Source organism: Sminthopsis crassicaudata, chromosome 6 (genome assembly GCF_048593235.1).
Source record: "Sminthopsis crassicaudata isolate SCR6 chromosome 6, ASM4859323v1, whole genome shotgun sequence".
Classification (NCBI taxonomy): Eukaryota; Metazoa; Chordata; class Mammalia; order Dasyuromorphia; family Dasyuridae; genus Sminthopsis; species Sminthopsis crassicaudata.
In genome coordinates this window covers 29,670,913-29,695,802 of record NC_133622.1, presented here as the reverse complement: position 1 = coordinate 29,695,802, position 24,890 = coordinate 29,670,913, and the positions used below count along the sequence as shown (strand labels likewise).

The following is a 24,890-nucleotide window of genomic DNA, read 5'->3' as shown; positions in this document are numbered from 1 at the left end:
TCCCAACACTTTAATTTATACTATTGTGTGTGTGTGTGTGTGTGTTTATTTTATTTTGGGGGGGTGTTCTGCTTTACTACAACAGTTTATACAGATTTTCTTATCCTCTGTATTCTTCATAATTGTTATTTCTTTCAGCCCTATAACGTTCCATTTTATGTGTGTACCACATTTTGTTTAGCCAGTTCTCACTTAATGAATGTTTATTTTGTTTCTATTTCTTTGCTTCTCAGAAGATTGTCTGAATTTCTTTTGGTATTATCTATAGATTTAATTTAGTTATGTTCTCCCATTAACATGGGAAATAAAGTCAATTTTGTTGTCCTTTGCTTTAGTGATATTTAGATGTATACATTAGTTTTCTTGTTTAGTTTATTATGTTAGCTTGAATTTAGTTAATAAGCAGTACTGTTCCAGGAAAAGGACTGAGTAGAAATAGATAGATATGTCTTTCAGGGTAGTACTTGAAAATCAAGTGTAATAATTAAAAATACACATAGCTAGGATATGATAGAGTTGAATATGAAATGACTCTTTAGTATACTGTTATCTAGAAGAATTTTTTTTAGCTGTTTTGTTCCATTTTCTGCTCAGTCACATTGAATTGGCTTGAGGTAACGTAATCTAGATCGAAGAACACATATGTGGTATGATTGATGATTGTTTTTGAAAATGTGGGAGGACTAGGTGAACACAGTGAAGTGATAGGTGTACCTGAAAGTGGTGTGATCTAGGTTTCCAGTGACACTCTAGAAACGTCAGTCAAGGTTATTAGTGAATAGATAGCTGTGGCTCTTGACTACAGTTCAAGGTTGCCATTATCTTTTGATTTTGTACACAAAGGAATCAGACAATTTAGTTCAGGTCACAGAATTTTTTTTAACGTGAATCACAGGCTAAAAAATTTATGATGTGTAGAATCAGAATCTTTTTTTTTTCCAACTTTTAGTCACTATACACATTTTATTTTTATTCATATTCATTTTTGTTATATCACCTTTTTATTATTATAGCTTTTTATTTACAAGATATATGCATGGGTAATTTTTCAGTATTGACAATCGCAAAACCTTTTGTTCCAATTTTCCCCCTCCTTCCCTCCACCCCCTCCCCCAGATGGCAGGTAGATTAATACATGTTAAATATGTTAAAGTATAAGTTAAATACAATGTCTGTGTACATGTCCATGCACTTATTTTGCTGTACAAAAAGAATAGGGCTTTGAAATAGTGTACAATTAGCCTGTGAAGGAAATAAAAAATGCAGCAGACAAAAATAGAGGGATTGGGAATTCTATGTAGTGGTTCATAGTCATCTCCCAGAGTTCTTTTGCTGGGTGTAGCTGGTTCAGTTCATTACTGCTATGTTGGAACTTATTTGGTTCATCTCATTATTGAAGAGGGCCACGTCCATCAGAATTGATCATTATATAATATTGTTGTTGAAGTATACAACGATCTCCTGGTCCTGTTCATTTCACTCAGCATCATTCATGTAAGTCTCTCCAGGCCTTTCTGAAATCATCTTGTTGGTCATTTTTTACAGAACAATAATATTCCATAATATTCATATACCACAATTTATTCAGTCATTCTCCAATTGATGGGCATCCACTCAGTTTCCAGTTTCTGGCCACTACAAAAAGGGCTGGCACAAACATTTTGGCACAAACAGGTCCCTTTCCCTTCTTTAAAATCTCTTTGGGATATAAGCCCAGGAGTAACACTACTAGATCAAAGGGTATGCACAGTTTGATAACTTTTTGAGCATAGTTCCAAATCACTCTCCAGAATGGCTGGATACATTCACAATTCCACCAACAATGTACCAAATCAACGTATCCCAGTTTTCCCACGTCCCCTTGCAACATTCCTCATTATCTTTCCCTGTCATTCTAGCCAATCTGACAGGTGTGTAATAGTATCTCAGAGTTGTCTTAATTTGCATTTCTCTGATTAATAATGACTTGGAGCATCTTTTCATATGGCTAGAAATAGTTTCAATTTCTTTGTCTGAGAATTGTCTGTTCATATCCTTTGACCATTTTTCAATTGGAGAATGGCTTGAGAATCAGAATCTGTTAATTTATGAGATTCTGTTCAGTGTTTCTTTTGGATTTTTTGTAGTGAATATCATTAGAGTATCTGTTATTCCAAAAATGTATTACAGGAAAGTAAACATTGGCTTTTTGTTTTTGTTAACAGTAGTGAAGAGGCACAATTGGGATGTATAGTCTTTATACAGGGTTTTTTTGTTTTTTGTTTTTGGTCAAGACATAAGATGGGGGAAGAAATCAGCTTTACTCTAGTTTCCTTCCTCTTGCAGGATTAGAGGAGTAGTATTGAGAAATAACAACTTATTCACTTTTAATTATTTTAAAATAAAAATGACTTGAGAATAATAAAATACGGATGTGAATTTTAGGCTGCTCCCTATTCCTTGGACCAGCTTGGTGTATTTGGAAACCAGAATGTCTCTGTATATCAAAGATAGAATAGGTAATAAAAATGTAATTCCTAGAAATGCATTGCATTTTTGAAAGAAGTGAAATAATCGGTTTTCAATCAAATACTGATTTTATATTTTTAGTCACAGATAAAATCATTGGACTGTTTTAAAGACCTTTGTTTTTGCTTTCTATTTTATTTCTTCTGACTCATCAGTTTAAAGCTAAGTGAATGTAATCTAGATTGTCTTTAGGTTCTTACATTTGTCTGTTTTTTCGTTATGTAACCTTGACTTGAACATATATTTGATACAAAGAAATTATATTTGAGCAACTTAAATTTTGTGGATATTTGTTCAATAAGTATTCCTTTCTGGGGTGGAATTACTCATCCCTGCCAGTCCACAGCTTCTTGTGTGTTGTCCACAGGAGGTGTTTGTCCCACATGTTGCGGGCCTTCCTGCAGATCTCTTGGCATTGAATGGAGAGTGGTGCTGGCCATTGGTTTGTTTCTCACTGCTGCTACCGGGCTCACACAAAGGAAACTAGATTTTGGAAATGGTGACCATGTTTTCTATGGTGTTATTTATGCTTCTGTACGTAATATACATTATAGGTTTTGTTTAGTAGGGTTACTATTTAACTCTGTAACAAGTCTTTTTCATCATTCTTCATATCATTAAAACATTAAGATAGATAAATAGGATAAATAAATAAAATAGACTAAATCTATTTTATTAATGGATTTTCAAATGGTTTAATAACATTAATTTCTCAAGTTACAGGAACAGGAAAGGGCTGATTATAAATATCTTTATTGCTAACCATTGACTCTGGTAAAATGTTCCAGTAGGTTGGTCAAAATCCAAATACTTGTTGTACTGGGTAAATGTATTTACTCTTTGCTGTTCAATGAAGTGGGAGACCTTGAGTTTTGTTTGGTGAAGATGACCTGTTGTTATGCTATTTCGTCATGGCCTGTGGTTTTTATCCCAACTGATGTATTGTTTTTTCTCTCCTCATTGGGCATTTAATTGAGCACATAATTGTGTAAGCAAGTTAATGGGCTTGAAGTTTAGAGTTATCTAGGGCTCCTAAAATCAGATTTCTATTTTATTTTGTTGAAGGGAGCAGATATAAAATAGAAAAATATTTTGTTTTTAAGGCTATTGTAACTTGAGTAACATGTAGAGGAAATGTAGCAAAAGGAAGTTACTGTATATTACTGTTTCTTGCTATGTAGAATCCTTAATATAAAGAAGTAACAATGTTTTTTATGGATTATATATATCTTTTGTTGTTCTTATGAATGTGGAGCAAAAAAGTTGTTAGAAGTGAAAGAAAATAGTTCTTTTATAAAAGTTCCTTTCCTGTGTCATATATAACTATATCTTTTACATTAAGTCAATGTTCAGTAATTCAGTAATCAGTATTTCATTGATTTTTGGTAATCAGGAGTTGCTTGTAAAGAAAAATTGTATTTTAAAATAAGGTGTATATTTTTATTTTGTTTTTCTAATTCTGAACTTAATCCCCCTCCCCCCCCAAAACCAAACCACACTTCTGTTGATAAACTAGAACATAAAAAGACTGTGACAAATATGTTCAGCTTTTTTTTTTTTTTTTTTTTTTGAGGCTGGGGTTAAGTGACTTGCCCAGGGTCACACAGCTAGGAAGTGTTAAGTGTCTGAGACCAGATTTGAACTCGTGTCCTCCTGAATTCAAGGCTGGTGCTCTATCCACTGCACCACCTAGCTGCCCCTCCCTTTTTTTGTTTTTTAAAGAAGCATGAAATAAATTTAGCATGTTACTTTCAAAACAATTTTGCTGATCTATAAATGAATATTTTATGTAACTTTTTATAGGATAGTATTTCTTTAGTTTGTTTCATTTGCTTTTTTAAAGACAAATTGTTTCTTTGAGTCATTAGCTTATTTTTAAAGTTTTTCAATTCATTGACTTCTTATGATACTAGTTCTGTTGATACAACTTGTAGTCTGTAAATCCGTAAGAATTCTCTAGTCATTGGATTAGAATCTCAGTAAGTTTCTCAGTTATCAGAGAGATGAAAAAAAGATATATTTAAAGTAAAATTTTTTTTCTTTTACTAAAAGTTCACCACTAGTATTGTTCCCTATTCTGTATCCACCTTTTTTCTCATTAAGAACCATTTCATTTTTCCTTCTAAAAAGCACTTGTCCTTGTCTCTTTTGTTCTTAAACTATAAAAATGATTAGAGTCATAGTTAAGCATAGAATAGACCAAAAATATATATATATATTTTTTGTTTTGTTTTATAGATTTTTATTTACAAGATATATGCACAGGTAATTTTTTTTTTTTAATTCATTTTTCCAAATTATCCCCTCCCTCCCTCCACTCCCTCCCCCCGATGACAGTAATCCCATACATTTTACATGTGTTACAGTATAAGCTAGATACAATATATGTGCATAAATACCATTTTCTTGTTCACATTAAGTATTAGATTCCGAAGGTATAAGTAACCTGGGTAGATAGACAGTAGTGCTAACAATTTACATTCACTTCCCAGTGTTCCTTCTCTGGGTGTAGTTGTTTCTGTCCATCATTGATCAACTGGAAGTGAGTGGGATCTTCTTTATGTTGAGGATTTCCACTTCCATCAGAATACATCCTCATACAGTATTGTTGTTGAAGTGTACAGTGATCTTCTGGTTCTGCTCATTTCACTCAGCAACAGTTGATGTAAGTCTCTCCAAGCCTCTCTGTATTCCTCCTGGCTGTAGACCAAAAATCTTAAGACCAGCAAAATTTTTTGTTAAGCAGTGAGAGGCCATGTCATGTCTTGTCAACTGACCTAAAAACTGTTTCCATTCAGTGCAGCTATTAAAAAAATTTTTTTTTGGACTGTTTCCTATAGCCATATACACTTCCTTTGTTTTGAGGGGATAAGTCTCAGAAAAAAGGAGAGTATAGTTGGCAGTGTTCCCCCACAGGGCTAGGAGTGATACTGAACAATTTGCTGATATCTCCTAACTCACCAGGATCTTTCAGTAGCATTTTTCATTTAATTCTTAAATGATTATAAAACTTTTGGAAAATAAAAAGCTACTTCTAATTAGAGAATGTTAATTGGTTTGTAGGGTCATTCGCTTTGTAAAAGTAATACTTGACATAGCTTTAAGAACTTCTAATCTAAAAAAACCAATTGATTCACCAAAAAAAGGAAGCTAATTCTCATGTTCTTAGAGCTTCACATTTAATAAAGCTTGAATGTGAGATAAATTAATTTTCTAATTAAAAGGTAATTTTTATCTCAAGTGACGTACTATTAATTTCCTGACGACATAGTTTAATGACAGAAATAACACAAAGTCATTATGAAGTTTGAATTACAAAGACTAGTGATTGGTTGTTTTTTCTTTTGATGTCACAATTCTCCTACCAAGAAATGAAGTAGAGGTTGAAAATACCAAATACAAAAGAACTAGAAGGAAACACACCCCTCAATACTCCAATGGGTATGTAGGATTATCACCTTTTTGTAATGGAACACTGGTCAGATACCAGCTAGTGTTCACCTGGCAAAAAGAAAAATAATTTGTAGATACTGTTGGAAGAAAAATGCTTTAATTTTAAAAATGTTCAACTTTAAAATTTTCTTTTATAAATTCAATCAATATAATGTACTATGTCTTGAGTCATTTATATGCCTTCAAACAGTAGCCATCCAACAACTCTTATTTTTCTTATTCAGAAAATTTCCTTTTTATGTTGTTTATATAGGTGCATATGAACATTATTTTTTTTAATTTAATTTTTTTACTTATACATGCACTTTTAAAAATATATATCCATATGAGTAATGTTGGAAGAGAAAAATCAGAACAAAAGGGAAAAACCATGGGAACAGGGGGAAAAGGTGAAAACAGTTTACTTCAATCTACATACTGTCTTCATAGTTTTCTCTGTGGATGTGGGTGGCATTTTCTATCCAAAGTTTATTGGAATTGCCTTGGATCACTGAATTGTTGAGAAAAGCCAAGTCTATTATAGTTGATCATCACAAAGGCTTGCTGTTGATGTGTGCGATGTTTTCCTGGTTCTGCTTACTCCACTCAGCATCAGTTCATATAAGTCTTTCTAAGCTTTTCTGAAATCAGCCTCTTTATCATGAAACATTTATTTTAGAGAAGTAATTATTTTTCGGAAAACAGGATTTTTAAAAGCTTTGTCTTTCTGGTATGTAGAAAGAGGAAAATAGAAAAGATACTGTGAAAATTTTGTGATACAAGCGCCTGTGGAATAATTACTTTCATGTAGTAACGGCTCTTTTATGACAGAAGCTGTATTCCCATGGTCAGAAATTTTGTTACTCAACGTAGAGGAAAATGAAATGGTCAGCTGTTCTTTAACAATATTACTTAGGCAGTAGTATGTAATATCAATTGAATAGAGAGAAGACAAACTTGAGCCTGGGAAGTTTATATTAGATTTTTGTAATAATTTTGGTGATGAGGGTCTGAACAAAGGTGATGACTTTTTTTAAGTTATCTTGATGTTTTATTTTATTTTTCCAAATATATATAAAGATAGTTTTCATCATTCACCTTTGCAAAACTTTGTGTCCTAAATTTTTCTCCCTTCCTCCTTCACTGTCCTCAAGACCCCAAGCAAGGGGGTTAAACATGTGCTATTCTATATTTCCATATTTGTCATGCACCAGAAAATTCAGACCAAAGGAAAAAAAAAACCCATGAGAATTAAAAAAAACAAACCAAGCAAACACCAACAACAAAAAAGGTAAAAATACTATGCTTTAATCCTCATTCATTGTCCATCCTCTCTCTGGATGCGGATGGCACTTTCTATTCTGAGTCTATTGGAATTGCCTTGAAGTTGATGTTTGGTTAAAGGGCTGCATGTAAAAAATGTTAAAGAAATAGAATTGAGAAGACCTAGCAATAGATGGAATGTATGTGAGGGAAGGTGCATTTCTTCAGATGCAGTAATAATATTGCTAGTTTGTACCCCGCAGAGCAACTTTGTAGAAAAGACCTGGAACCAACCACCTTGCCATTTGGGAAATGGACGGGCAAAGTGTAATTGATAGTTGCACTGAAATACTGTTGCTCCATAAGAAATGATGAAGACAATTTCAGGGTAACCTATGAAGCCTTATGTGAACTGATGGCGTCATGAAGTGAGCAGAATTGGGAAAACTCGATGTTGTGACATCAAAATGATAAAGACACAGGCTAGTGAGAGTGGGATAATTTCTAGGATTTGAATAGGAATGGCTGGATGAAAAGGTATAGATAGATATTTAATAGAAGTAGCTTAAATTTGGAAAAGTAATGAGTTTCAGAAAAGTGAATGAATTAAGGTTTGTGTATATTGAGTGTGAGATGCCCATGTACATAGTGGAATGGAACTGTGCTTTCTCTCCTTACTCATACCTCCTTTTATCCAGTCAAGCAATCAGCAAATGCATAATACTTTGTGCTGGTTCCTGAGCATCCCTTAAAGGCAAAATAAGAGCTAGGTTGAGGCATCTGGATGAAGAAGAGAAAGGGGAAGCTTAGGAAAGAAAAGATTTAACAGTCAGACTTCCTGGGGATTTTTGACTTGCTGTTTAGAAAAATTACTTTTGTCGTCGTTATCTGATAATCCAGGATTGTCAATAAATAATTTGATTTCTTCATGTTACAGACTATAGGAAGGAAAATCGGAGGAATTTAAAGATTCTCAGAGATCCGTTTGTATTTACCTTATCAGCTGTATTCACCCCAGAATTAGATTTTCTCTCTGGTTTTGTAAATAGATTTTTATATGAAATTGCACATTATTTTTCCTTGACTTTTATTTGTTTTCCTTCTATGAATGCTCCTAATTCAGAATGACAAAGCAGTATTCCTTTTGAGACAATTACTCTGCTCAGTATTGGATGATTCTAGTTAGCTTTTTGTTTGTTGTTACCACATTTAAGGTAGTGTTCCATATAAATAAAATAAATGATTTTTATAAGCAGACTGGTATCCTGAGGGGAAATTCTGACCTTTCTGTTGTCCATGTTTTTCAATAAGGTTTCAGAAATCCAGGAAGATTTATTTATATTATTACGTTAGAAATATTTTGGGAGAGAAGAACAGAAGTTTGCCTTTGGCTTCTGACAATTTAGGCTTATTTGAAACCAAGAACAAATGAATACTAAAAATACTTTATCTCTCTATAACTTCAATGACATTGGAATTTTAGAACATTTGTGGCAATACACATGTGTCACTATATAATCTGCAGGTGGCTACATTAATTTAATGCGATGCTTCTTATTCTTTGTTATACTTCTTCACTTAATCATAAAAGCATTATCACTGCTTTTATCCCTGATTTTTTTGGAAGCCTTTGTAAGATTTGTATTTCTTGGTTAATGGTATGGAGCTTCCCCCCCATATCATAGCTTTTTCCATGTACTAGAGTGGATGGCTTCCCTTGAGAACAGTCATATCTTTTGGCCATCTGTTATTTGGAGAATGGTTGTTTTTATAAATATAAACTTGAGCTTTTACTCATGATTTGTACATTTCCTTTTTCCCTCTAGTTATCAAGCATTTTTATGATTTTTGAATATTTTTCTCTTTCAAAAACATACTGTTATAGAAGAACAACAAACACTGGAAGAAAGCTTGGTTTTGATAAACCAGAAAATGACAATCTTCAGGAACTGTTTGATTTACTTTTAGGAATTACCTAATGGTCTTCTTTATTTAGATCAACTATGAGTGTTTCAAGAAGCTAACAGTGATGCTGATAAACAAGCAGATAATCTGTTAGTAGAAGCGTTCACTTTCAAAGAATTTCAGGGTACTTTCGAAGCTCTTGAATTTGTGAAGCAGAATGTTAAGAAATGCTAATTGTAAAGTCAGGTAAATTCTCCAAAATATGGATAGTGATTTCTATACTTGAAGATTTAAAGAAGACAGTTCAAGTTCTATGTATACTGATTTGAGTAAATTATAATAACAGCATATTCATTTTATCATTAGTGTAAGTTTATCTCTAGGTATGATATTCAGTAATTTAAAAAATTTTGTTTTAACTGTATTATTTTGTAGGAACCTTGAATCAGAAATTTTTTCCTTATCCTTTACTGTTATGTTTATGTTAATGTTTGTTATTATATTTTTGTAAAACCTTATTTTTAAGAATTTCATTATATGTTTCCATTAATCTGGAACCAATCGCTACATTGTACATAGTAATTATAGCTGAATAATGTGGAATAGGGCACATTTGAATACTGTAAATGTAGAATTCATTATAGTATTAACTATATTTTTTCTCCCTTTCGGTGGGGGAGGAAGAAAAGAAATATAATACCCTTGTATTATATAATAATATAGTAAAACAAAACAAATATTACATTGATCATACTCAGTAATGTGTTTCTTATTAGTCTTATCACATCTGTCAGGAGTTTGACAACATTCTTTATCTTCATTTTCAGTTCTCTGAAATACAATTAATTGTGTTGATTAGAGTGCTTAAGTCTGTCAGAATCATTTATTTTTTTACGATATTGGTTTCATATATAAATTATTCTTCTCATTCAACAGGCCCTTATGTAGTCTCACAGGAAAGCTTCTCTCTATGCAGCCTGCTGTAGGCTAAATCCTGGACCCACTATTTTTTTTAGATCTTTTTTGTGACAACTTACTATGATTTTTTTTCTCATAGATTTCCCAATCAAGACTTGATCTAATGCATTCTCTAGATTTTTGTGGAATGATTGTAAGAGCTTAGCTGTTATATTTTTTTCCTACAATGGTTAATTCTTGGTATAAATTTTAGGAAGTGACTGGAGATTGTTTTAGTCTTTACTTTCTCCTGTGGTTCAAAAGTATTGCTGTAGTTTTCCATCAATGATTTCTTGAAATATAATGTTCAGGCTTTTTTTTTTTTTTTTTTTTTTTCCGTTCAAAACTCATTTCATTTTTTAATTGCTTGCTTTGTTTCTTTTGGATATTAATGTAGTTTTTGTGGAAAATTAATTTTTTCCCTTTAAATCTCTGTTATTCTTAGAGTTATTCTCTCCTTTAGATTTAGATTTAGATATAGATTTAGATTACTATAGATCTGTAGATCTATAGTAATGTTTTTATTCTTGTTGGTGTTTTTTCTGATATGCTCAGTTCTTCAGTTTTAGTTCCTGACATGGTTTTGTGCCAAGGTGGCCTTGCCCTGCTGGGCTTTTGAATGAGACTTGGGTGTCACCTTGGTTTCCTTATATGTCTCCAGGGACCTCCATATTTGAGGTTTTAGAGCCCTTACATCTTTGGATTACAGAATTCTGGATCTTTAGGGCCTTCGAGGACATTTTAGGGCAGAGTTTTAGGGATTGTAGAGCCAGACGAGCCTGGGACGTCCCATTTTGTGGGTGGTTTCCTCAGACTTCCTTGGCCCTTGTATGGGCTTTCTCTGGGTAGGGCTGGGGGTAGAGCTTCATTCCTTTGGCCTCTGGCTCCGAGGGTCTCTGAATCCTCTCTGGTCATTCTGGGGAGCGCTGGCTTGGCTGGGTGGCTCAGTCCTTTTTGGCTTTAGGCTTCCAGAAGAAGTCATATTTTCTCTTGGGATTTCTGAATCATTTCTTGGTCTTATGTGAATTCCAGGTTTTTCTGGGCTGGACAAATAAGACTTGGATCCTCTGCCTCTCTTCAAGTGTCCGCTTTGGCTAGAAGGCCTGTACTTCTCTGAGTCTCCCTTTCTTGGCCAGGGGGGGAAGTGCTATGGCTTCTCATGGGCCAATCCCTGCATTAATTGACACATTCCAACCTTTGCTGCTTCTTTCCTCCCTTTGTCCACCTCTTACCTCCCAGCATCAGGAGATGGAAAGCCAAGAAAAAACCGAATTTGCTAGTTGCTAAACCCACTAATGTCCTCTAGATTTCTGGACTTTGCCAGCATGAATTAGCTGCCTTCTTGGGAACTCTCTCAGGTCCTTGGGGCTCGGAGTCTCTCTGCTGCCTTTGCTGTCTCTGTGTCCAATACCGTCTGCCCTTTGGGGAGCTCCTTTGTCTTAGCTCTGTGCTGGGGACGCTGGCTGCATGTTGTTCTCCTCCCCTCGTTCTTTCTCTGTCTCTTCTTTACCCCTCTGCTGCCTTCTCTCTGTGGTCTCTCTGGGAGACCCTCAAATCTTGTGCTGTGGCCCTGCCAAGGCAGCTACATGCCAGGGAGAGCTCAAAGTATGGTATAGCAACTTTCCACTGCTTGAGTTTTTAGTTAACACTTTTGTATGACTTATGAGTGATGTAATAAATATCCAAGTGGCCCTTGGTGGAGGAAAAAAGGTTTCCTTCCCTTGGTTTACAGGGTCATCTCTTAGAATATAAGCTCTTGGAGGGTAAGACCTGTTTTTATAGCAAATAGCAAGCAATGAATGCTGTTGATGATTGGTTGCACTTATTGTTCTAAATTTATATTTCCATTAATATGATAGAAATGATTAAGTTCAGAATTTTAATGTATAGATTTAAATGATGTGAAATGGTATAAGTAAGTAGTTTTAAAGGCTACATTTCACCACTTGTATTTATTGTAATCAAATAAGGCAATGTCTGTTTTTCCTTTTTTTGTCATTATGTTTTTAATGCTTAGTAGAGTGCTTTGAATGTAGTTGGCATATAATAAATCATTCTTAAATTGAACTAATTAAATATAGCTGATTAGTATTCTTATAGTGGTGATGGGTACTAAAGCTAATTTGTGTGGTTCGCATTAGAATTGCCAATATTTTCAAAGTTAACTCAAAACCATTGAGTAAATTTTTTGATCAGCAAAGCTATATATAATTCATTATTAATACTGAGTTTCATTTGCTATCAACTGCTATTTAATGGTTAAATTTATGAAATATAAGTCTGGATTTGACACAGTGTAGAGCTGCACTTATCAATTTTTCTTTATTTTGTGTCACCTTATTCTTAAGTAACATGTTGCTCTTGCTCCTGTTACAAATATTATTGAGGGACAGCAGATCTAGTTGACCTGTAGGCTTTCAGCAATTTAGCCATATTCATCTGTCAACGATTGACTATTTTCTGCTGGATTTGCAGTCTATCTACCTTGATTCTAATTCTTTAAATGAAATAGAAGATGACTTCCAGACGATTGGGTCTTCAGGAAAATTTTCTCCCCTTTCTTTATCCTTTACTGCTAACTTTCTCAGTAGATAGTAGAAAGGATCCTCTCATTATACTGAGGCTTGGCTTCAATATTGTGCTGGGATGCCACTGATCCCTCTTGTCCTTTTAGAGAGAGGGTGATGGTCATGTTTAAAACAGCCAGAATAGCTTGATCTGATGACTTGAGATTTAGAGAGAGGTTATGATAGGAGTCCCTAAAAATATAAAAGGAAGTCAACTGATCCATAAGAAGATTTGAATCTTTGAGTTTGGTCTCATTTACACTGGTTTAATCATCTAGAGACAGACTATCCTCAGATATTAATGACCATTGGACATAGGGTAAGAAGGAGTTAATGAAAGAAAGTAAATATAAAGAAAGTTGAACAACCATACATATAATAAGGGCTAGCTTCTTTGCGCAGCTTGAAAGTAGGTTCATAGTGGTGTAACAGAATTCTGCCTTGTTAACATTTTTATCATTGATTTGAAATTTTTGAGGGGTTTTACTTTCCTTTTAAACACTCATGTCTTAATATGTATGGGATTGCCTGTCATCTAGGGGAGGGAGTAGAGGGAGGGAAGGGAAAATTTGGAAAAATGAATACAAGGAATAATGTTGTAAAAAAAAAAATTACTCATGCATAGATACTGTCAAAAATTTATAATTACAAAACAAATAAATAAATAAATCCACCAAAAAAATTAATATATAAACACTCATCTCATCACTTTAAAATTGTTTGCTATACTTTTCCAAAGAAGAAAGGTCATAATTTTTTTTTTTTTTAAATGGTTGTGTATTATGAAGTAGGAAATCAGTGATATGTGAGCATTTCTGTATACCATAAAGGGTAGAATCCATATTGAATTGTAACCAGGAATCTAGATAATTGCATTTAAACAATGTTTTCTTTCTTTTCTTTTTGTAGGTAATGGGTTTTATTTTATTTTATTTTATTTTTTAATTATAGCTTTTTATTTACAAGATGTATGCATGGGTAGTTTTTCAGCATTGACCCTTGCAAAACCTTCTGTTCCAGCTTTTCCCCTTCTTCCCTCCACCCCCTCCCCTAGATGGCAGGTAGACCAATACATGTGAAATATGTTAAAGTATATGTTAAATACATTATATGTATACATATCCATGCAGTTATTTTGCCGTGCAAGAAAAATTGGACTCAGAAATAAGGTAAAAATAACCTAAGAAGGAAATCAAAAATGCAAGTGGACAAAAACAGAGGGAGTGGAAATGCTGTGTTGTGGTTCACACTCATTTCCCATAATACTGTCACTGGGTGTAGCTGGTTCTCTTCATTAAACAATGCTATTTCTAAAATTTAGCATGGTATTGCAAGTCTTGTTGTTTGCCTGGGTCATCTTCTGCCTATCCTTATGCCTTCTTCTAGTCTGATGTTTCAATCATTAGAACTTTTCTTTCTTTGCTTCTTTTTTGTTGCTATCCCTAAACCTGATTCCTCCCCTTGCCCTATTCCCCCCAACTAAAAGCTCTCCCTTGTAATAAATAAACAAAACTCGTTTGTTTTGTCATTTCTGAGCTTCTATGTCCCTTGTACTTATGGCCCATCCTCCATTTGTTGTGACACATTCCATTGTCAGACTTCTGGAGTCGTGCTTGGTCAGTGTGATGATCATCACTAAGCTTTTCACAGATGTTGTTTTTGTTGTTGTGGTAATTTTCTAAACGATTCTCTTGATTCTTCACTTTACATGAGTCCCTACAAGTTTTTTCTGGTTTCTTTGAATCCATACCTCTCATTTCTTATGGTATATTCAATGACCTTCCAATGGAGGATAGCAGGTTGGTGGAGGGAGAAGCCAGGAAGACCTCTGACTCATACTAGATCCTAATTCAGTGCTCTAAGCAATTTTTGCCTTAGGGGTGGGAATGGCCTGATTCAGGAATCCCTGGCCAGGGTCCAGTCCCTGATGTTTCTATAGTCACGTGCCATAATTGTTGCTTCAGCAAAAGCAATGCTTTAAATATAGACACTAATTTTAATATAAAACTTAACATCTCTTCTAGCACTTCAAAGGACCATAATTTTAGATCTGACAGAACTTTAGTGGTCATGAAGTTCAGTCCTCATCTTTGGCAAATGAGACCCCCAGATGTGAATAATTTATTGAGGGTCACACAGAGAGTCAATCAGAGCTGGTTCTGCTCTGTCGCAGAAGCCGATGTTAAGCATGTCACTAACACATTGGAGCCTTGGATTGTCTGGGAGGTTAAGAATCACTTAGCTTCTAGCTGTATTTTTCTGATGGTGTAAGCTAATGTTACTGGTTGCACTAAGAAAGCATCATGTGGCTAGAAATCCATAGAACGAATGTTGGTAAATGTGGGAAGATATCTGACCTAGACTTAAAAGTGAACTGATAAAAAAACTTGTGAAATTTTTGGGAACTTATTTATAAACCTTGCAGAGGCTATGTTTTATGTAAGGAAAATTTGTTTAGAACATTATACAAAAATAACTGAATATCTTCCATTTAAGATGAAGAAGATGAATTTATTTATAAGAAGACATCCCTTAAACCAAAAGAAAATGGAATATCTTCAAGTAGTCATATTGGAACCTCAAATGGGAAGAAAGCTATTGGGAAAAAAACTCAGATTAAGAATAAACCTTTGTCACCGATAAAACTTACACCTACATCAGTGCTTGATTATTTTGGAACTGGAAGTGTTCAAAGATCAGAAAAGAAACTAGTTGCAAGTAAAAGAAGAGAGGTAAGTATTTGCTGGTGCCTAAGTTAGGAATTTTTAAGGTATTGACTCTAATGACTATTATTAACAGGAGAACTTAATGTTGTTAAGTGGGCAGATTGTTTGTTATGTGGTAATTGTTTCTTTGAGTATAGATTTAAAAATAGATTAAGGTAGAAATGAGCTTGCCATAACTTATTAGCTACAAATAAAAGCTCATTTAAATTATGAGGAAAAGAAATTGAGATTGAATTTACCGGTGATCTCTTTTCCAGCTGACCTCGTTAGAATTATAATCAATTCTTGGTTATCCATTTTTGGAATAACATGTGGCACATTTTCAGCTTCTGCCTGGTTTTCTTTTCAGTGCTGCTGGGCTGCTTCTTATCATCAGTTGATGTGTACTCAGATAATGCAAACTTGCATTGTTATTAGCCTAAGCCAGACAAAATTGAAAAGTAAGTTTGCTTCCCAAGGATCATAATTATATACCTTTTAATGGTTAAGTTCTAGCAAGCATGTGGTGTGCTATTCGTGTTTGCACAATTCCTTTTCCGCTTGGAGCTGTGACCATCTACATACCAGTACATAATCACTGTAATGATGCCCTAAGTTGCCCATAGTGATCTGTGCTCAAAATTACAAGATGGATAATTTTATTAGAATCTACAGCTTTGAGACTGATTCAAATGACTTTTCTACAGGATACTTTTCTGTTAGATAATCTAGGGCAGCTCACATTTACGTAGTGCTTTAAGGTTACGAAGTGCTTTCCTTACAAATCACCCCATGAAGAATATTTAACAACTCCTCTCATCCTTCTTTTATAGATCAGGAAGCAGGGGCTCAGGAATATAAAATAATTGACCTGAGATCCCACTTAGTCCCGAGAGAAATAACTTGTGTCCAGGTCCTCCTGCTCATAAGAACAGAAAAGCAATATGTGTCAGGCAATAGCTATGTAATGGTCATGATTTTCTGGTCTATTGTTTACATAATATTTCATCAACCATTGCCTTATTTCCGTGGTCATGCTACAGAATGAATATTTTATGGAATGTGGTTGATGATATAACCTCAAGACTTGACTATATTATTAATGCTTGATTCTATTTAAAATATAGCCTTCGCAAAATACAGATGATTCCAGATTAAATGATGAAGCTATCGCTGAGCAACTACAAATTGAAGAGAATTTGGAGGTATTACCATTTTATTAAATCATTACTATATCTTGATGGAAGTATATGAACCAGATATTTACATAGACAGATTTTTAGATAGATAGTTGAGATGAAGTCTGAACTGATTTAATAATAGTACTCCACCATTGTGATTAATGAATCAATGCATAGAGTAGAGTTGGCTCTCATGATCCTGGGGCCTTTGTTTTTGGCCTATTTCATTAAACATTTTTAACAGTGAATTGGAATAAGATGTAGAAGAGGAGACTGGCTAGATACATCTGTCAATAAGACTTGGGTATTTTAGTGAACTGCAGGTTTAAAAGAAGTCAGCAGATTTAAAAAATACAGTTTAAAAAAGCCAATGTGATTTTTAGGCAAGATGAACATTTATTCAACAAATATTTACTTAATGCTTGCTATATGTAAGGTTCTGTGCTCTACTTTAGTTTTATAGAAATGATTAACGCTTTCTTTTCTCAAAGAATGAAGTGGGGGGAGGGGGTAACAAACATGTATACAAAATTCAGTTGTTAGATTGACAAAAGTCACTTAATCATCCTTGAATCTAAGTGCTGGTTATTTATTCATTTTTAGCTTTTAATAGCATATTCTAGAACGCTCTCCTAAAAGTGTTGTATTCAGCATTTTTGTCTGACTTGATTGAATGCATAATTGACAAGCTTATTATGCTTACGGATGATATTAATCAGAATGGATATTTATTTAAAAAACCAGGCTTTGTGAGCTGTTAGTGTGGTTTAACTGCTGCAAAAGCTAATGTGAGCCTAAACCATATTATTAAAAGTACTCAAAGAGAAGTTGTTAATGTTTCACTCATCAGCTTCGCAAGAGGTCTCTAGTGGAATGGCCTAAAAATTTGTGCTTAGTTCTCTTGTTTTAACATGTTTATCAATAATTTGGATAAATGACTTGGAGTCAGACATTTGTTTTATAGTTTATAAAAAGGCTTTGTACATTTTCATTTGATTCTCACAACAACCCTAGGAGGTGAGGGCTAATTGTTATCTCCATTTTAGATATTTAGGTAGACAGATTAAACAACACAAGTTAAGTGATTTGCCCAGGGTCACGCCAATATTAATTGTCTTGGGCACAAATTGGACTCCTGGGTCTTTCATTTGCCACATCAACCACTGTATCCATCATACCATGTAGCTACCGAGGTCAGCAGATTTGAAGGGGACACTAAAGTGGAAGAGATAAACATGGTAGATGAAAGTCAGGACCTAAAAGGACCTTGTCAGGCTGAATTTCAGAAGTGGAAATTCAGTAGAGGAGATCCCCTTGGATCTTAACATGGGTTAAGAAAGGCGTGATCGGAGAGCAACTTGCTTGAAAAAGGTCTGGGACTTTGAGAGCATTACAATCTCCATATGACTCAACATTTTGGTGTAAATATCGAAAATGCCAGTGTCCCTTGGAGATGCGTTACAAGAGAGATGATTCCCAGTAGACTGGGGATATTGGATTATATTGATGCTGCCCCATTCAAAGCCTCTGGAGGATTGTGTTCAGTTCTGGACAGCCTAGCCATATCAGGTTAGTGATCAAATTTAAAGAGTCCAAAGGAAGGCAGACAAGAGAGTGAAAGATCTGTAATTGAAGGACCAGTTGATGGAATTGGGGATGTTGAGTCAAGGGGAGATAGGAGTGGGGTCCAACTTGATCTTCAAGTCTTTGAATACTTTTTAAGCGGAAAAGAGCTGTTAGTGTTGTTCTGTGGCCCTATATGACAGAATTGGAACAATAGCTGGAAGTTGCAAAAGGCAAGTTTAAGTTTGTTTTCAGGAAAAATTTGTTTGATATCTGGAGCTGTCCAGAGATTTCAGGAGAGTGTTTGATTGGCTCAACCTCCTTGAAGCTCTTCAATCACAAGCCTTTGATCCATTGCCTGGGAGGTCACAGTAAAGATTCTTTTCACACAAAGGTTGGAGTATTTGCTACTGAGGTAGAGCTTTCTAGAGCCTGTTTTTCTGAAGTGTGTTATTCAGATTGAAATGGCAATAGTCTTGTTAAATTATGACAGTTCAATTAGACTATAGAAGTACTATGTTAATTTCTTAGCAGTGTTTTAAGAAGGATATCAAAAGGGGGAGTAACTTCAGATGTGGGTAACCATAGTGGAAGAGAACTTTCAGTCAGAGGAACCAAGGATGTTCTTATTGGGGGGGGGGGAGGAAGAAACATTATATAGGGTACTTGGAGATTAGAAATTATCAACATTTTAGAAAATTTTTGATGGTTAAATTTTTTTAAATGTGTTTGCATTTATATCCATTTCCTAAATGTATTAAGATTTTTTATTAACTTTTTTATTTATTTCCATACTATGAAATGTATATCCAGATAAATTTTTTCCCCCTGAGGCAACTGGAGTTAAGTGACTTGTCCTGGATCACACAGGTAGAAAGTATTAAGTGATATCAGATTTGAACTCAGGTCCTCCTGACTTCAGGGCTAGTGCTCTATCCACTTACTACCTCGCTGCTTCATGATAATTCTTTAGTTTAAAAATATTTGCTATTTTAATATGCTGAATTTGTATATCATGCTATAGTGAATTAGGAATATGCAGTCTGTATAGTTAATAAAATACACCTCAGAGTTGATGTCTGTCTTTGATAAAAGCATTTGTATGTATCATTTTTTGGGGAAAATGTCTCCTAGTTTTCTTGAGGAATATTTTGTCATTATGTAATGTTATTTTGATTTTCATTAAAAACATAGAATTAGTATGTATTTTTGGGTTTCTTTTGGTAGCTTGAGAGACAACTACATGAGGATGAAGAATTTGCCCGCACTTTGGCAATGTTGGATGAAGAGCCCAAGCACAAAAAGGTGACTTACCCTGGGGGATTGAGAATGGCGGAGCACATCTTGTACTTCAAATAGAAAATAGATGGAAGATCAGTGAAAGGAAATGAGTCTCTAAGCTGCAGCTTTTAAATGTTTCATCTTGTAGACATGAAAATGCCTCATCTCACCATCCCATTGTGTCCCAAAGATAGCCTCGATTTTTGAAGGCTGGGCAGTGCAAGCCTTCTGGGGCATTTTGGAGGAGGGTCTGGGCAGCAGACGGAGGCCTCATTAGCTATGGGCTGCTTCTTGGTAATGAATCACCTATGAAACAAAGCAGCCCTGTGACCTATGGAAAGGGACAAGAAGCTTTTAGACAGTTTATAAACATTGACTTAGCTGTTGGAATTAGGGAGAGGCTATATATCAAGAATAGTCTCTTCAGCATAAAAATTAGGAGTCATTGAGCATGGTGATGACCAAATAAGGATGGATTAAGAATTGCATTTATCCTTTCATAGGGAACTTCCAGATGCTACCAGCGCAGGTCAACCAGCACCTTCTCTACCTTTGTAAAGCATCTCTTCCTAGACAAGATGCTGCAGTCTGTTATCTCATAATTCAAGATTTTGCTGATGAAACTTGTATTTCAGGACGTAAAATTATTACTTTGTTCTTTACTCTGAAAAGATATGTGTGCAGGACATCGTCTTGATTAGGAAATTTAAACCAAAACCAAACTAAAAATAATAATAAACTCTTAATAGTTTAAGCATTGTTTAAATCGAAATTAAATTAAATTGAAACAATCCTGTCAAATAATATTTTTTTGAGAAGTGAAATTGACTATTAACAGACAGATGATGACTGGTTGGGATCTTTTCTGAATTGGTAGATTGCGAGCAGGTGGACTTGTGGCTTCTTAACACTGAGTTCAAAATCAATTCCAGATTACAAGAAAAATAAAAAATTTGTTGATGACAAGATGCCAAACTGTGATATAAGATTATAGAAGAAGATAAGGACAGTTGTTACTTTCTGTAAGTTCTCATAATGCAGATTCAACTTCTGAAAGGAAGCCCCATTAGCCCCCCATTTCTCTTAACCTTATCGTCTAGTACTGGGCTCTCTCCCTGGGTTTATACCTCAGTTTGGTATTCTGGGGCCTCTGCTCGACGGCCTCCAAGTAGAACTGGTGTGGGCGGAGGCTGTCCCTTCCTTGCCCAGGGACATCTGGGGTGGGCCTGGCCACTCAGGAACTGTCCCTCCTGGGAGTTCTTGGGCCTGCTCAGACCCCATGTTGCGGGCTCTGGCCCCCTCAACTTCTTGTGCCTTGGATAAGTTTGCATCTCTTAAAAATTGTCCACTTAGAATGAGAACTGTCTGTACTGAGAACTGTCACCCTTGGCAAAGGAAGAAAGTTTACCTGTTGTAAAGAGATTACCCAAATGAGCCCATAAATCTAAAGAGCCTCTAAATTGGAGTGTCAGCAAACACTTCATCTTCTTTGCCACTTGAGCCATGTCTGCTGAAGGCAATGCCAGTTTGGAGTATAGAGTGATTTGTAAAGTGTTAGGGAGAAGGTCGGTAGATTGAGTAGTATTGCCTCAAAGATCAGTAAGAAGCAGTGGAGGGAGGAAAAAGAGATTTGTAGAAGGATTGATTAAAAAACCCAACTAAATCAGATTGTTTCACTGATGCTGAAACATGAAATATTGAAAACATTTGCAAATAATGTTATGATAACTTCTGTCTGTTAATGGCAGTGTCACTACAATATATATCCTCGCTGTGCTTAACATGGCAGTAGAAATTGTACTAAGGCCAGCTGAGATGTAAAAGAGTAAGACCAAGTAGCCACAAAGAAAGTCTGTGTTGGGCTGTGTGTAATTTCGAAGATCAATTCTTTTTTTATTTAATTTTATTTCTTTTGCTTTTTAATAATATTTTATTTTTCCAAATACATGCAAAGAAAGCTTTCACCATTCACCTTTGGAAAACCTTGGATTCTAAATCTTTCTCCCTCTCTCACCCTTCCTGCTTCCCCAAGATTCATCATGCTGCACAAGAAAAATCAGAAAAGATCAATTCTTAGGATAGCTGAAGGGGACAATAAGAAATGCTTGCAGGGGGAATCATAAATCTTGATTATTACCCTAAAAAGTGATTAAGAAAATGCCATCTGATCTGTACTTTTGAAACTCTACAAAATCTTGGAGAATAATTTACATATTTATAAAGGTTTGAGAATAAAACAGGATATCTACAGTAGGCCATACCTTTATAGTTGAAGGCGCACTGAAAGGCATAAAGAACAAAAGATCTATTTTTTGTTCACTCTAAAAATGTATTTGATTCAGTAAATAGTAGCTTAAAGGCTCATTTCCAACAAGGTATCTTCAATGAATATGTCTATTTCATAAGAAATTTATTGACATATATAAGAAAAATAATTTGGTCCACTCACTGTCTGATTATTAGTATGATGTCAGACAGCAAGGAGTTTTCTGCTCATAAAAGGTATAATGCCTCTGTCATTGAAAACTGGATGTTCATTAAGAAATCTAAATGAAATCCTTAAATAGTGAGGTCATCCAGGTTTTTCTGTTTGTGAACATCATATTGCTGTCTTCATTGAATCCTAGAAACTCGCAGTTTCTCTTCAGTGAAATTCTTAACCATTAAGAATTTTTACCTAACAATCTTCACACACACAAAAAAGTGGATGACAATTTCCTGTTACCCAGACTCTGTTGTGCAGTTGAGTGACAGCCTTTAATATGGTTTTTTCTTTCCATCATATCTTAGTCACTAGAAATTGCACAGTGAACTGAGCTCTTTGAAAAATAGGAAGTGGATTGGATTGCCTTGGGAAACTGAACATAATTTCTGAAGATTCTAAGCTTCCCTTTGTAATAAAGGTCCATCTTTTTAATATTAATATCCTTCCATTGAGGAGTCATGGAACATTACAGTTTCTGAACTTGTTTATCATTTAAAAGGGTGATCGTGATAGACTAGTGTATAATGGGTAGGAGTTAGCTGCATTAAGAGTTGCATAGGAGGAACCTTGTAAAAGATATCATTAAAGAAACATTGAACTGATGAAGGATGTAGCCAGGTCATATAGAAAAAGCATAGGTAGCCCCTGTGCCCCAATGTTTTCCATTCAGTATCAGGAGATAGAAGAAGGTCTTTACTTCCTTTTTAAAAAATATATGGGAGAATATGGAGAACCCTTGTGCGGGATGAGAAGATGTGGATTTGTACTATTGGAGGTTTGATGACATAACACTTATTGACATATCAGCTTTACGTTATAAAAACTGAATAACATATAAACATCTTAAGTATGATTGTTATCATAAATGTGTTAGGAGTAAGTAATGCCTTTGAAAAATCACCTTATATATTAGCTCTCCTTTTGGTAGGGAATAAGAATCTTTTCCCTTCTAGGAGATAACTTCCCCCACACTATTTTTTTTTTTTTTTTTTTTTTTAAATTTTTTTTTTATTATATATATATATATATTTTATAATATTATCCCTTGTATTCATTTTTCCAAATTACCCCCCCTCCCTTATTCCCTCCCCCCGACGACAGGCAATACCATACATTTTACATGTGTTACAATATAGTCTAAGTAAAATACATGTGTGTGAATATCATTTTCTTGTTGCACAATAAACATTAGAATCCGAAGGTACATGCAACCTGGGCAGACAGATATTAGTGCTAACAATTTACATTCCCCTCCCAGTGTTTCTTCTCTGGGTGTATCTACCTCTGTCCATCATTGATCAACTGGAAGTGAGTTGGATCTTCTTTATGTTGAAGATTTCCACTTCCATCAGAATACATCCTCATACAGTATCGTTGTTGAAGTATACAGTGATCTTCTGGTTCTGCTCATTTCACTCAGCATCAGTTGATTTAAGTCTCTCCAACCCTCTCTGTATTCCTCCTGCTGGTCATTTCTTACTGAGCAATAATATTCCATAACTTTCATATACCACAATTTACCCAACCATTCTCCAACTGATGGACATCCATTCATCCTCCAGTTTCTAGCTACAACAAAAAGAGCTGCCACAAACATTTTGGCACATATATGTCTCTTTCCGCTCTTTAGTATTTCTTTGGGATATAATCCCAGTAGTAGCGCTGCTGGGTCAAAGGGTATGCACAGTTTGATAACTTTTTGGGCATAATTCCAGATTGCTCTCCAGAATGGCTGGATTCTTTCACAACTCCACCAGCAATGCATTAGTGTCCCAATTTCCCCACATCCCCTCCAACATTTGTCATTATTTGTTCCTGTCATCTTAGCCAATCTGACAGGTCCCCCACACTATTTTTAACCCTGCTTAGTATTTTCTTGATGGTAGCTCTCATAACTCCTACAAAAAGACGCTATTGTTTTTATTATTAATATTACTATTATTAGTCTTTGGTGGAAGTACATTGGTAATGTTTTTCTTTTTAGAAAGTTAATGCAACTAAAGTATAATTGAAGCTTTTCATATAAAATTTTTGAGAAATTTGGTATTTGAGAAAATAAAGTATTTGGGAAATTTCATCAGCATTTACCCAGAGAAGTTTCTCTTATATTTTGGCATGCTAATAAATCAGTTGAATGAATATTTCTTAATAATCCTTTTTGGAAGGATAGAATAACTTTAAACCCTATACTATCAGACAGAATAGGTTTCAGTTTTGATTACATCCTGATCATATAATTACATCAAATTCTTCATTATCCTAAGCCTTTGGATTCTATGTGAGATATATAAAGTGATTGATATTTTATTTACTCTAAAAATTAGCCCATTATAGTAGTGAATCAAGAACTTTATTAAAATAATTTTCAATAGTTGATAATTTTAGATGAGCATCCTCTTTTTAAAATGATTGCCTAGAGGTTTGTTTTTGAAAGGGTGATACATTTTTTGAACAAGTGTTTCTGTTTAAATCTTGACTTAGAATTCAAGATTGGTATTTTTATTTAAATTACTTTTTTGATTTGTTTCTGACTGCATTTTAAAACACCATGACATTTTTGATGAAGGCAATAATAGAAGGAAAACATAGATCTGTTTATTTACAGGATAGGATACTGTTTCCAAAAGTACTTGTAAATATATTTGTAAAAGCCTTTTGTCTTTCTATTCATCTGTAAAATGAGACTAATAAAAGATGCTCCATATATCTCATCGATTAAAAGTAAAAAAGCAAATTTATTATAAGTATCTTCCTAGTTTGGATGATAGCTCTTTAAAATATTTTTGGTGGTATCCTCATTGGGCATAGTCATTTTATAGATTTGGTGGTAATATTTTTTTAAAGTTCTGAAAATATTAGCTTCTTAGATTGCATGTACATTTTATTCTTTGTACATTTGCATAGGCCCGAAGGAATTCAGAAGAGAGAGAGACATTTTCATCTGACCGAATTAATTCAAGTGAATCAGAAAAGCATAAAGGTAATAACATTAGGAGAAGGGAAACTGAAAAATTTGTTTTATGGAAGAAAAAAAATAGGATAT

The 24,890-nt window shown here is 34.5% G+C and overlaps 1 protein-coding gene across 1 annotated transcript in view; it reads left to right on the top strand.

The window, feature by feature from the left end:
- Nucleotides 1-24,890, top strand: part of RFC1 (replication factor C subunit 1) — a 60,348-nt gene that overhangs the window by 10,806 nt on the left and 24,652 nt on the right. The window contains exons 4-8 of the mRNA XM_074275738.1: nt 2,741-3,007; nt 15,129-15,364; nt 16,465-16,542; nt 19,309-19,386; nt 24,752-24,827. Coding sequence (XP_074131839.1) covers nt 2,741-3,007; nt 15,129-15,364; nt 16,465-16,542; nt 19,309-19,386; nt 24,752-24,827 — 735 coding nt within the window. The remainder of the gene's footprint in view (nt 1-2,740; nt 3,008-15,128; nt 15,365-16,464; nt 16,543-19,308; nt 19,387-24,751; nt 24,828-24,890) is intronic.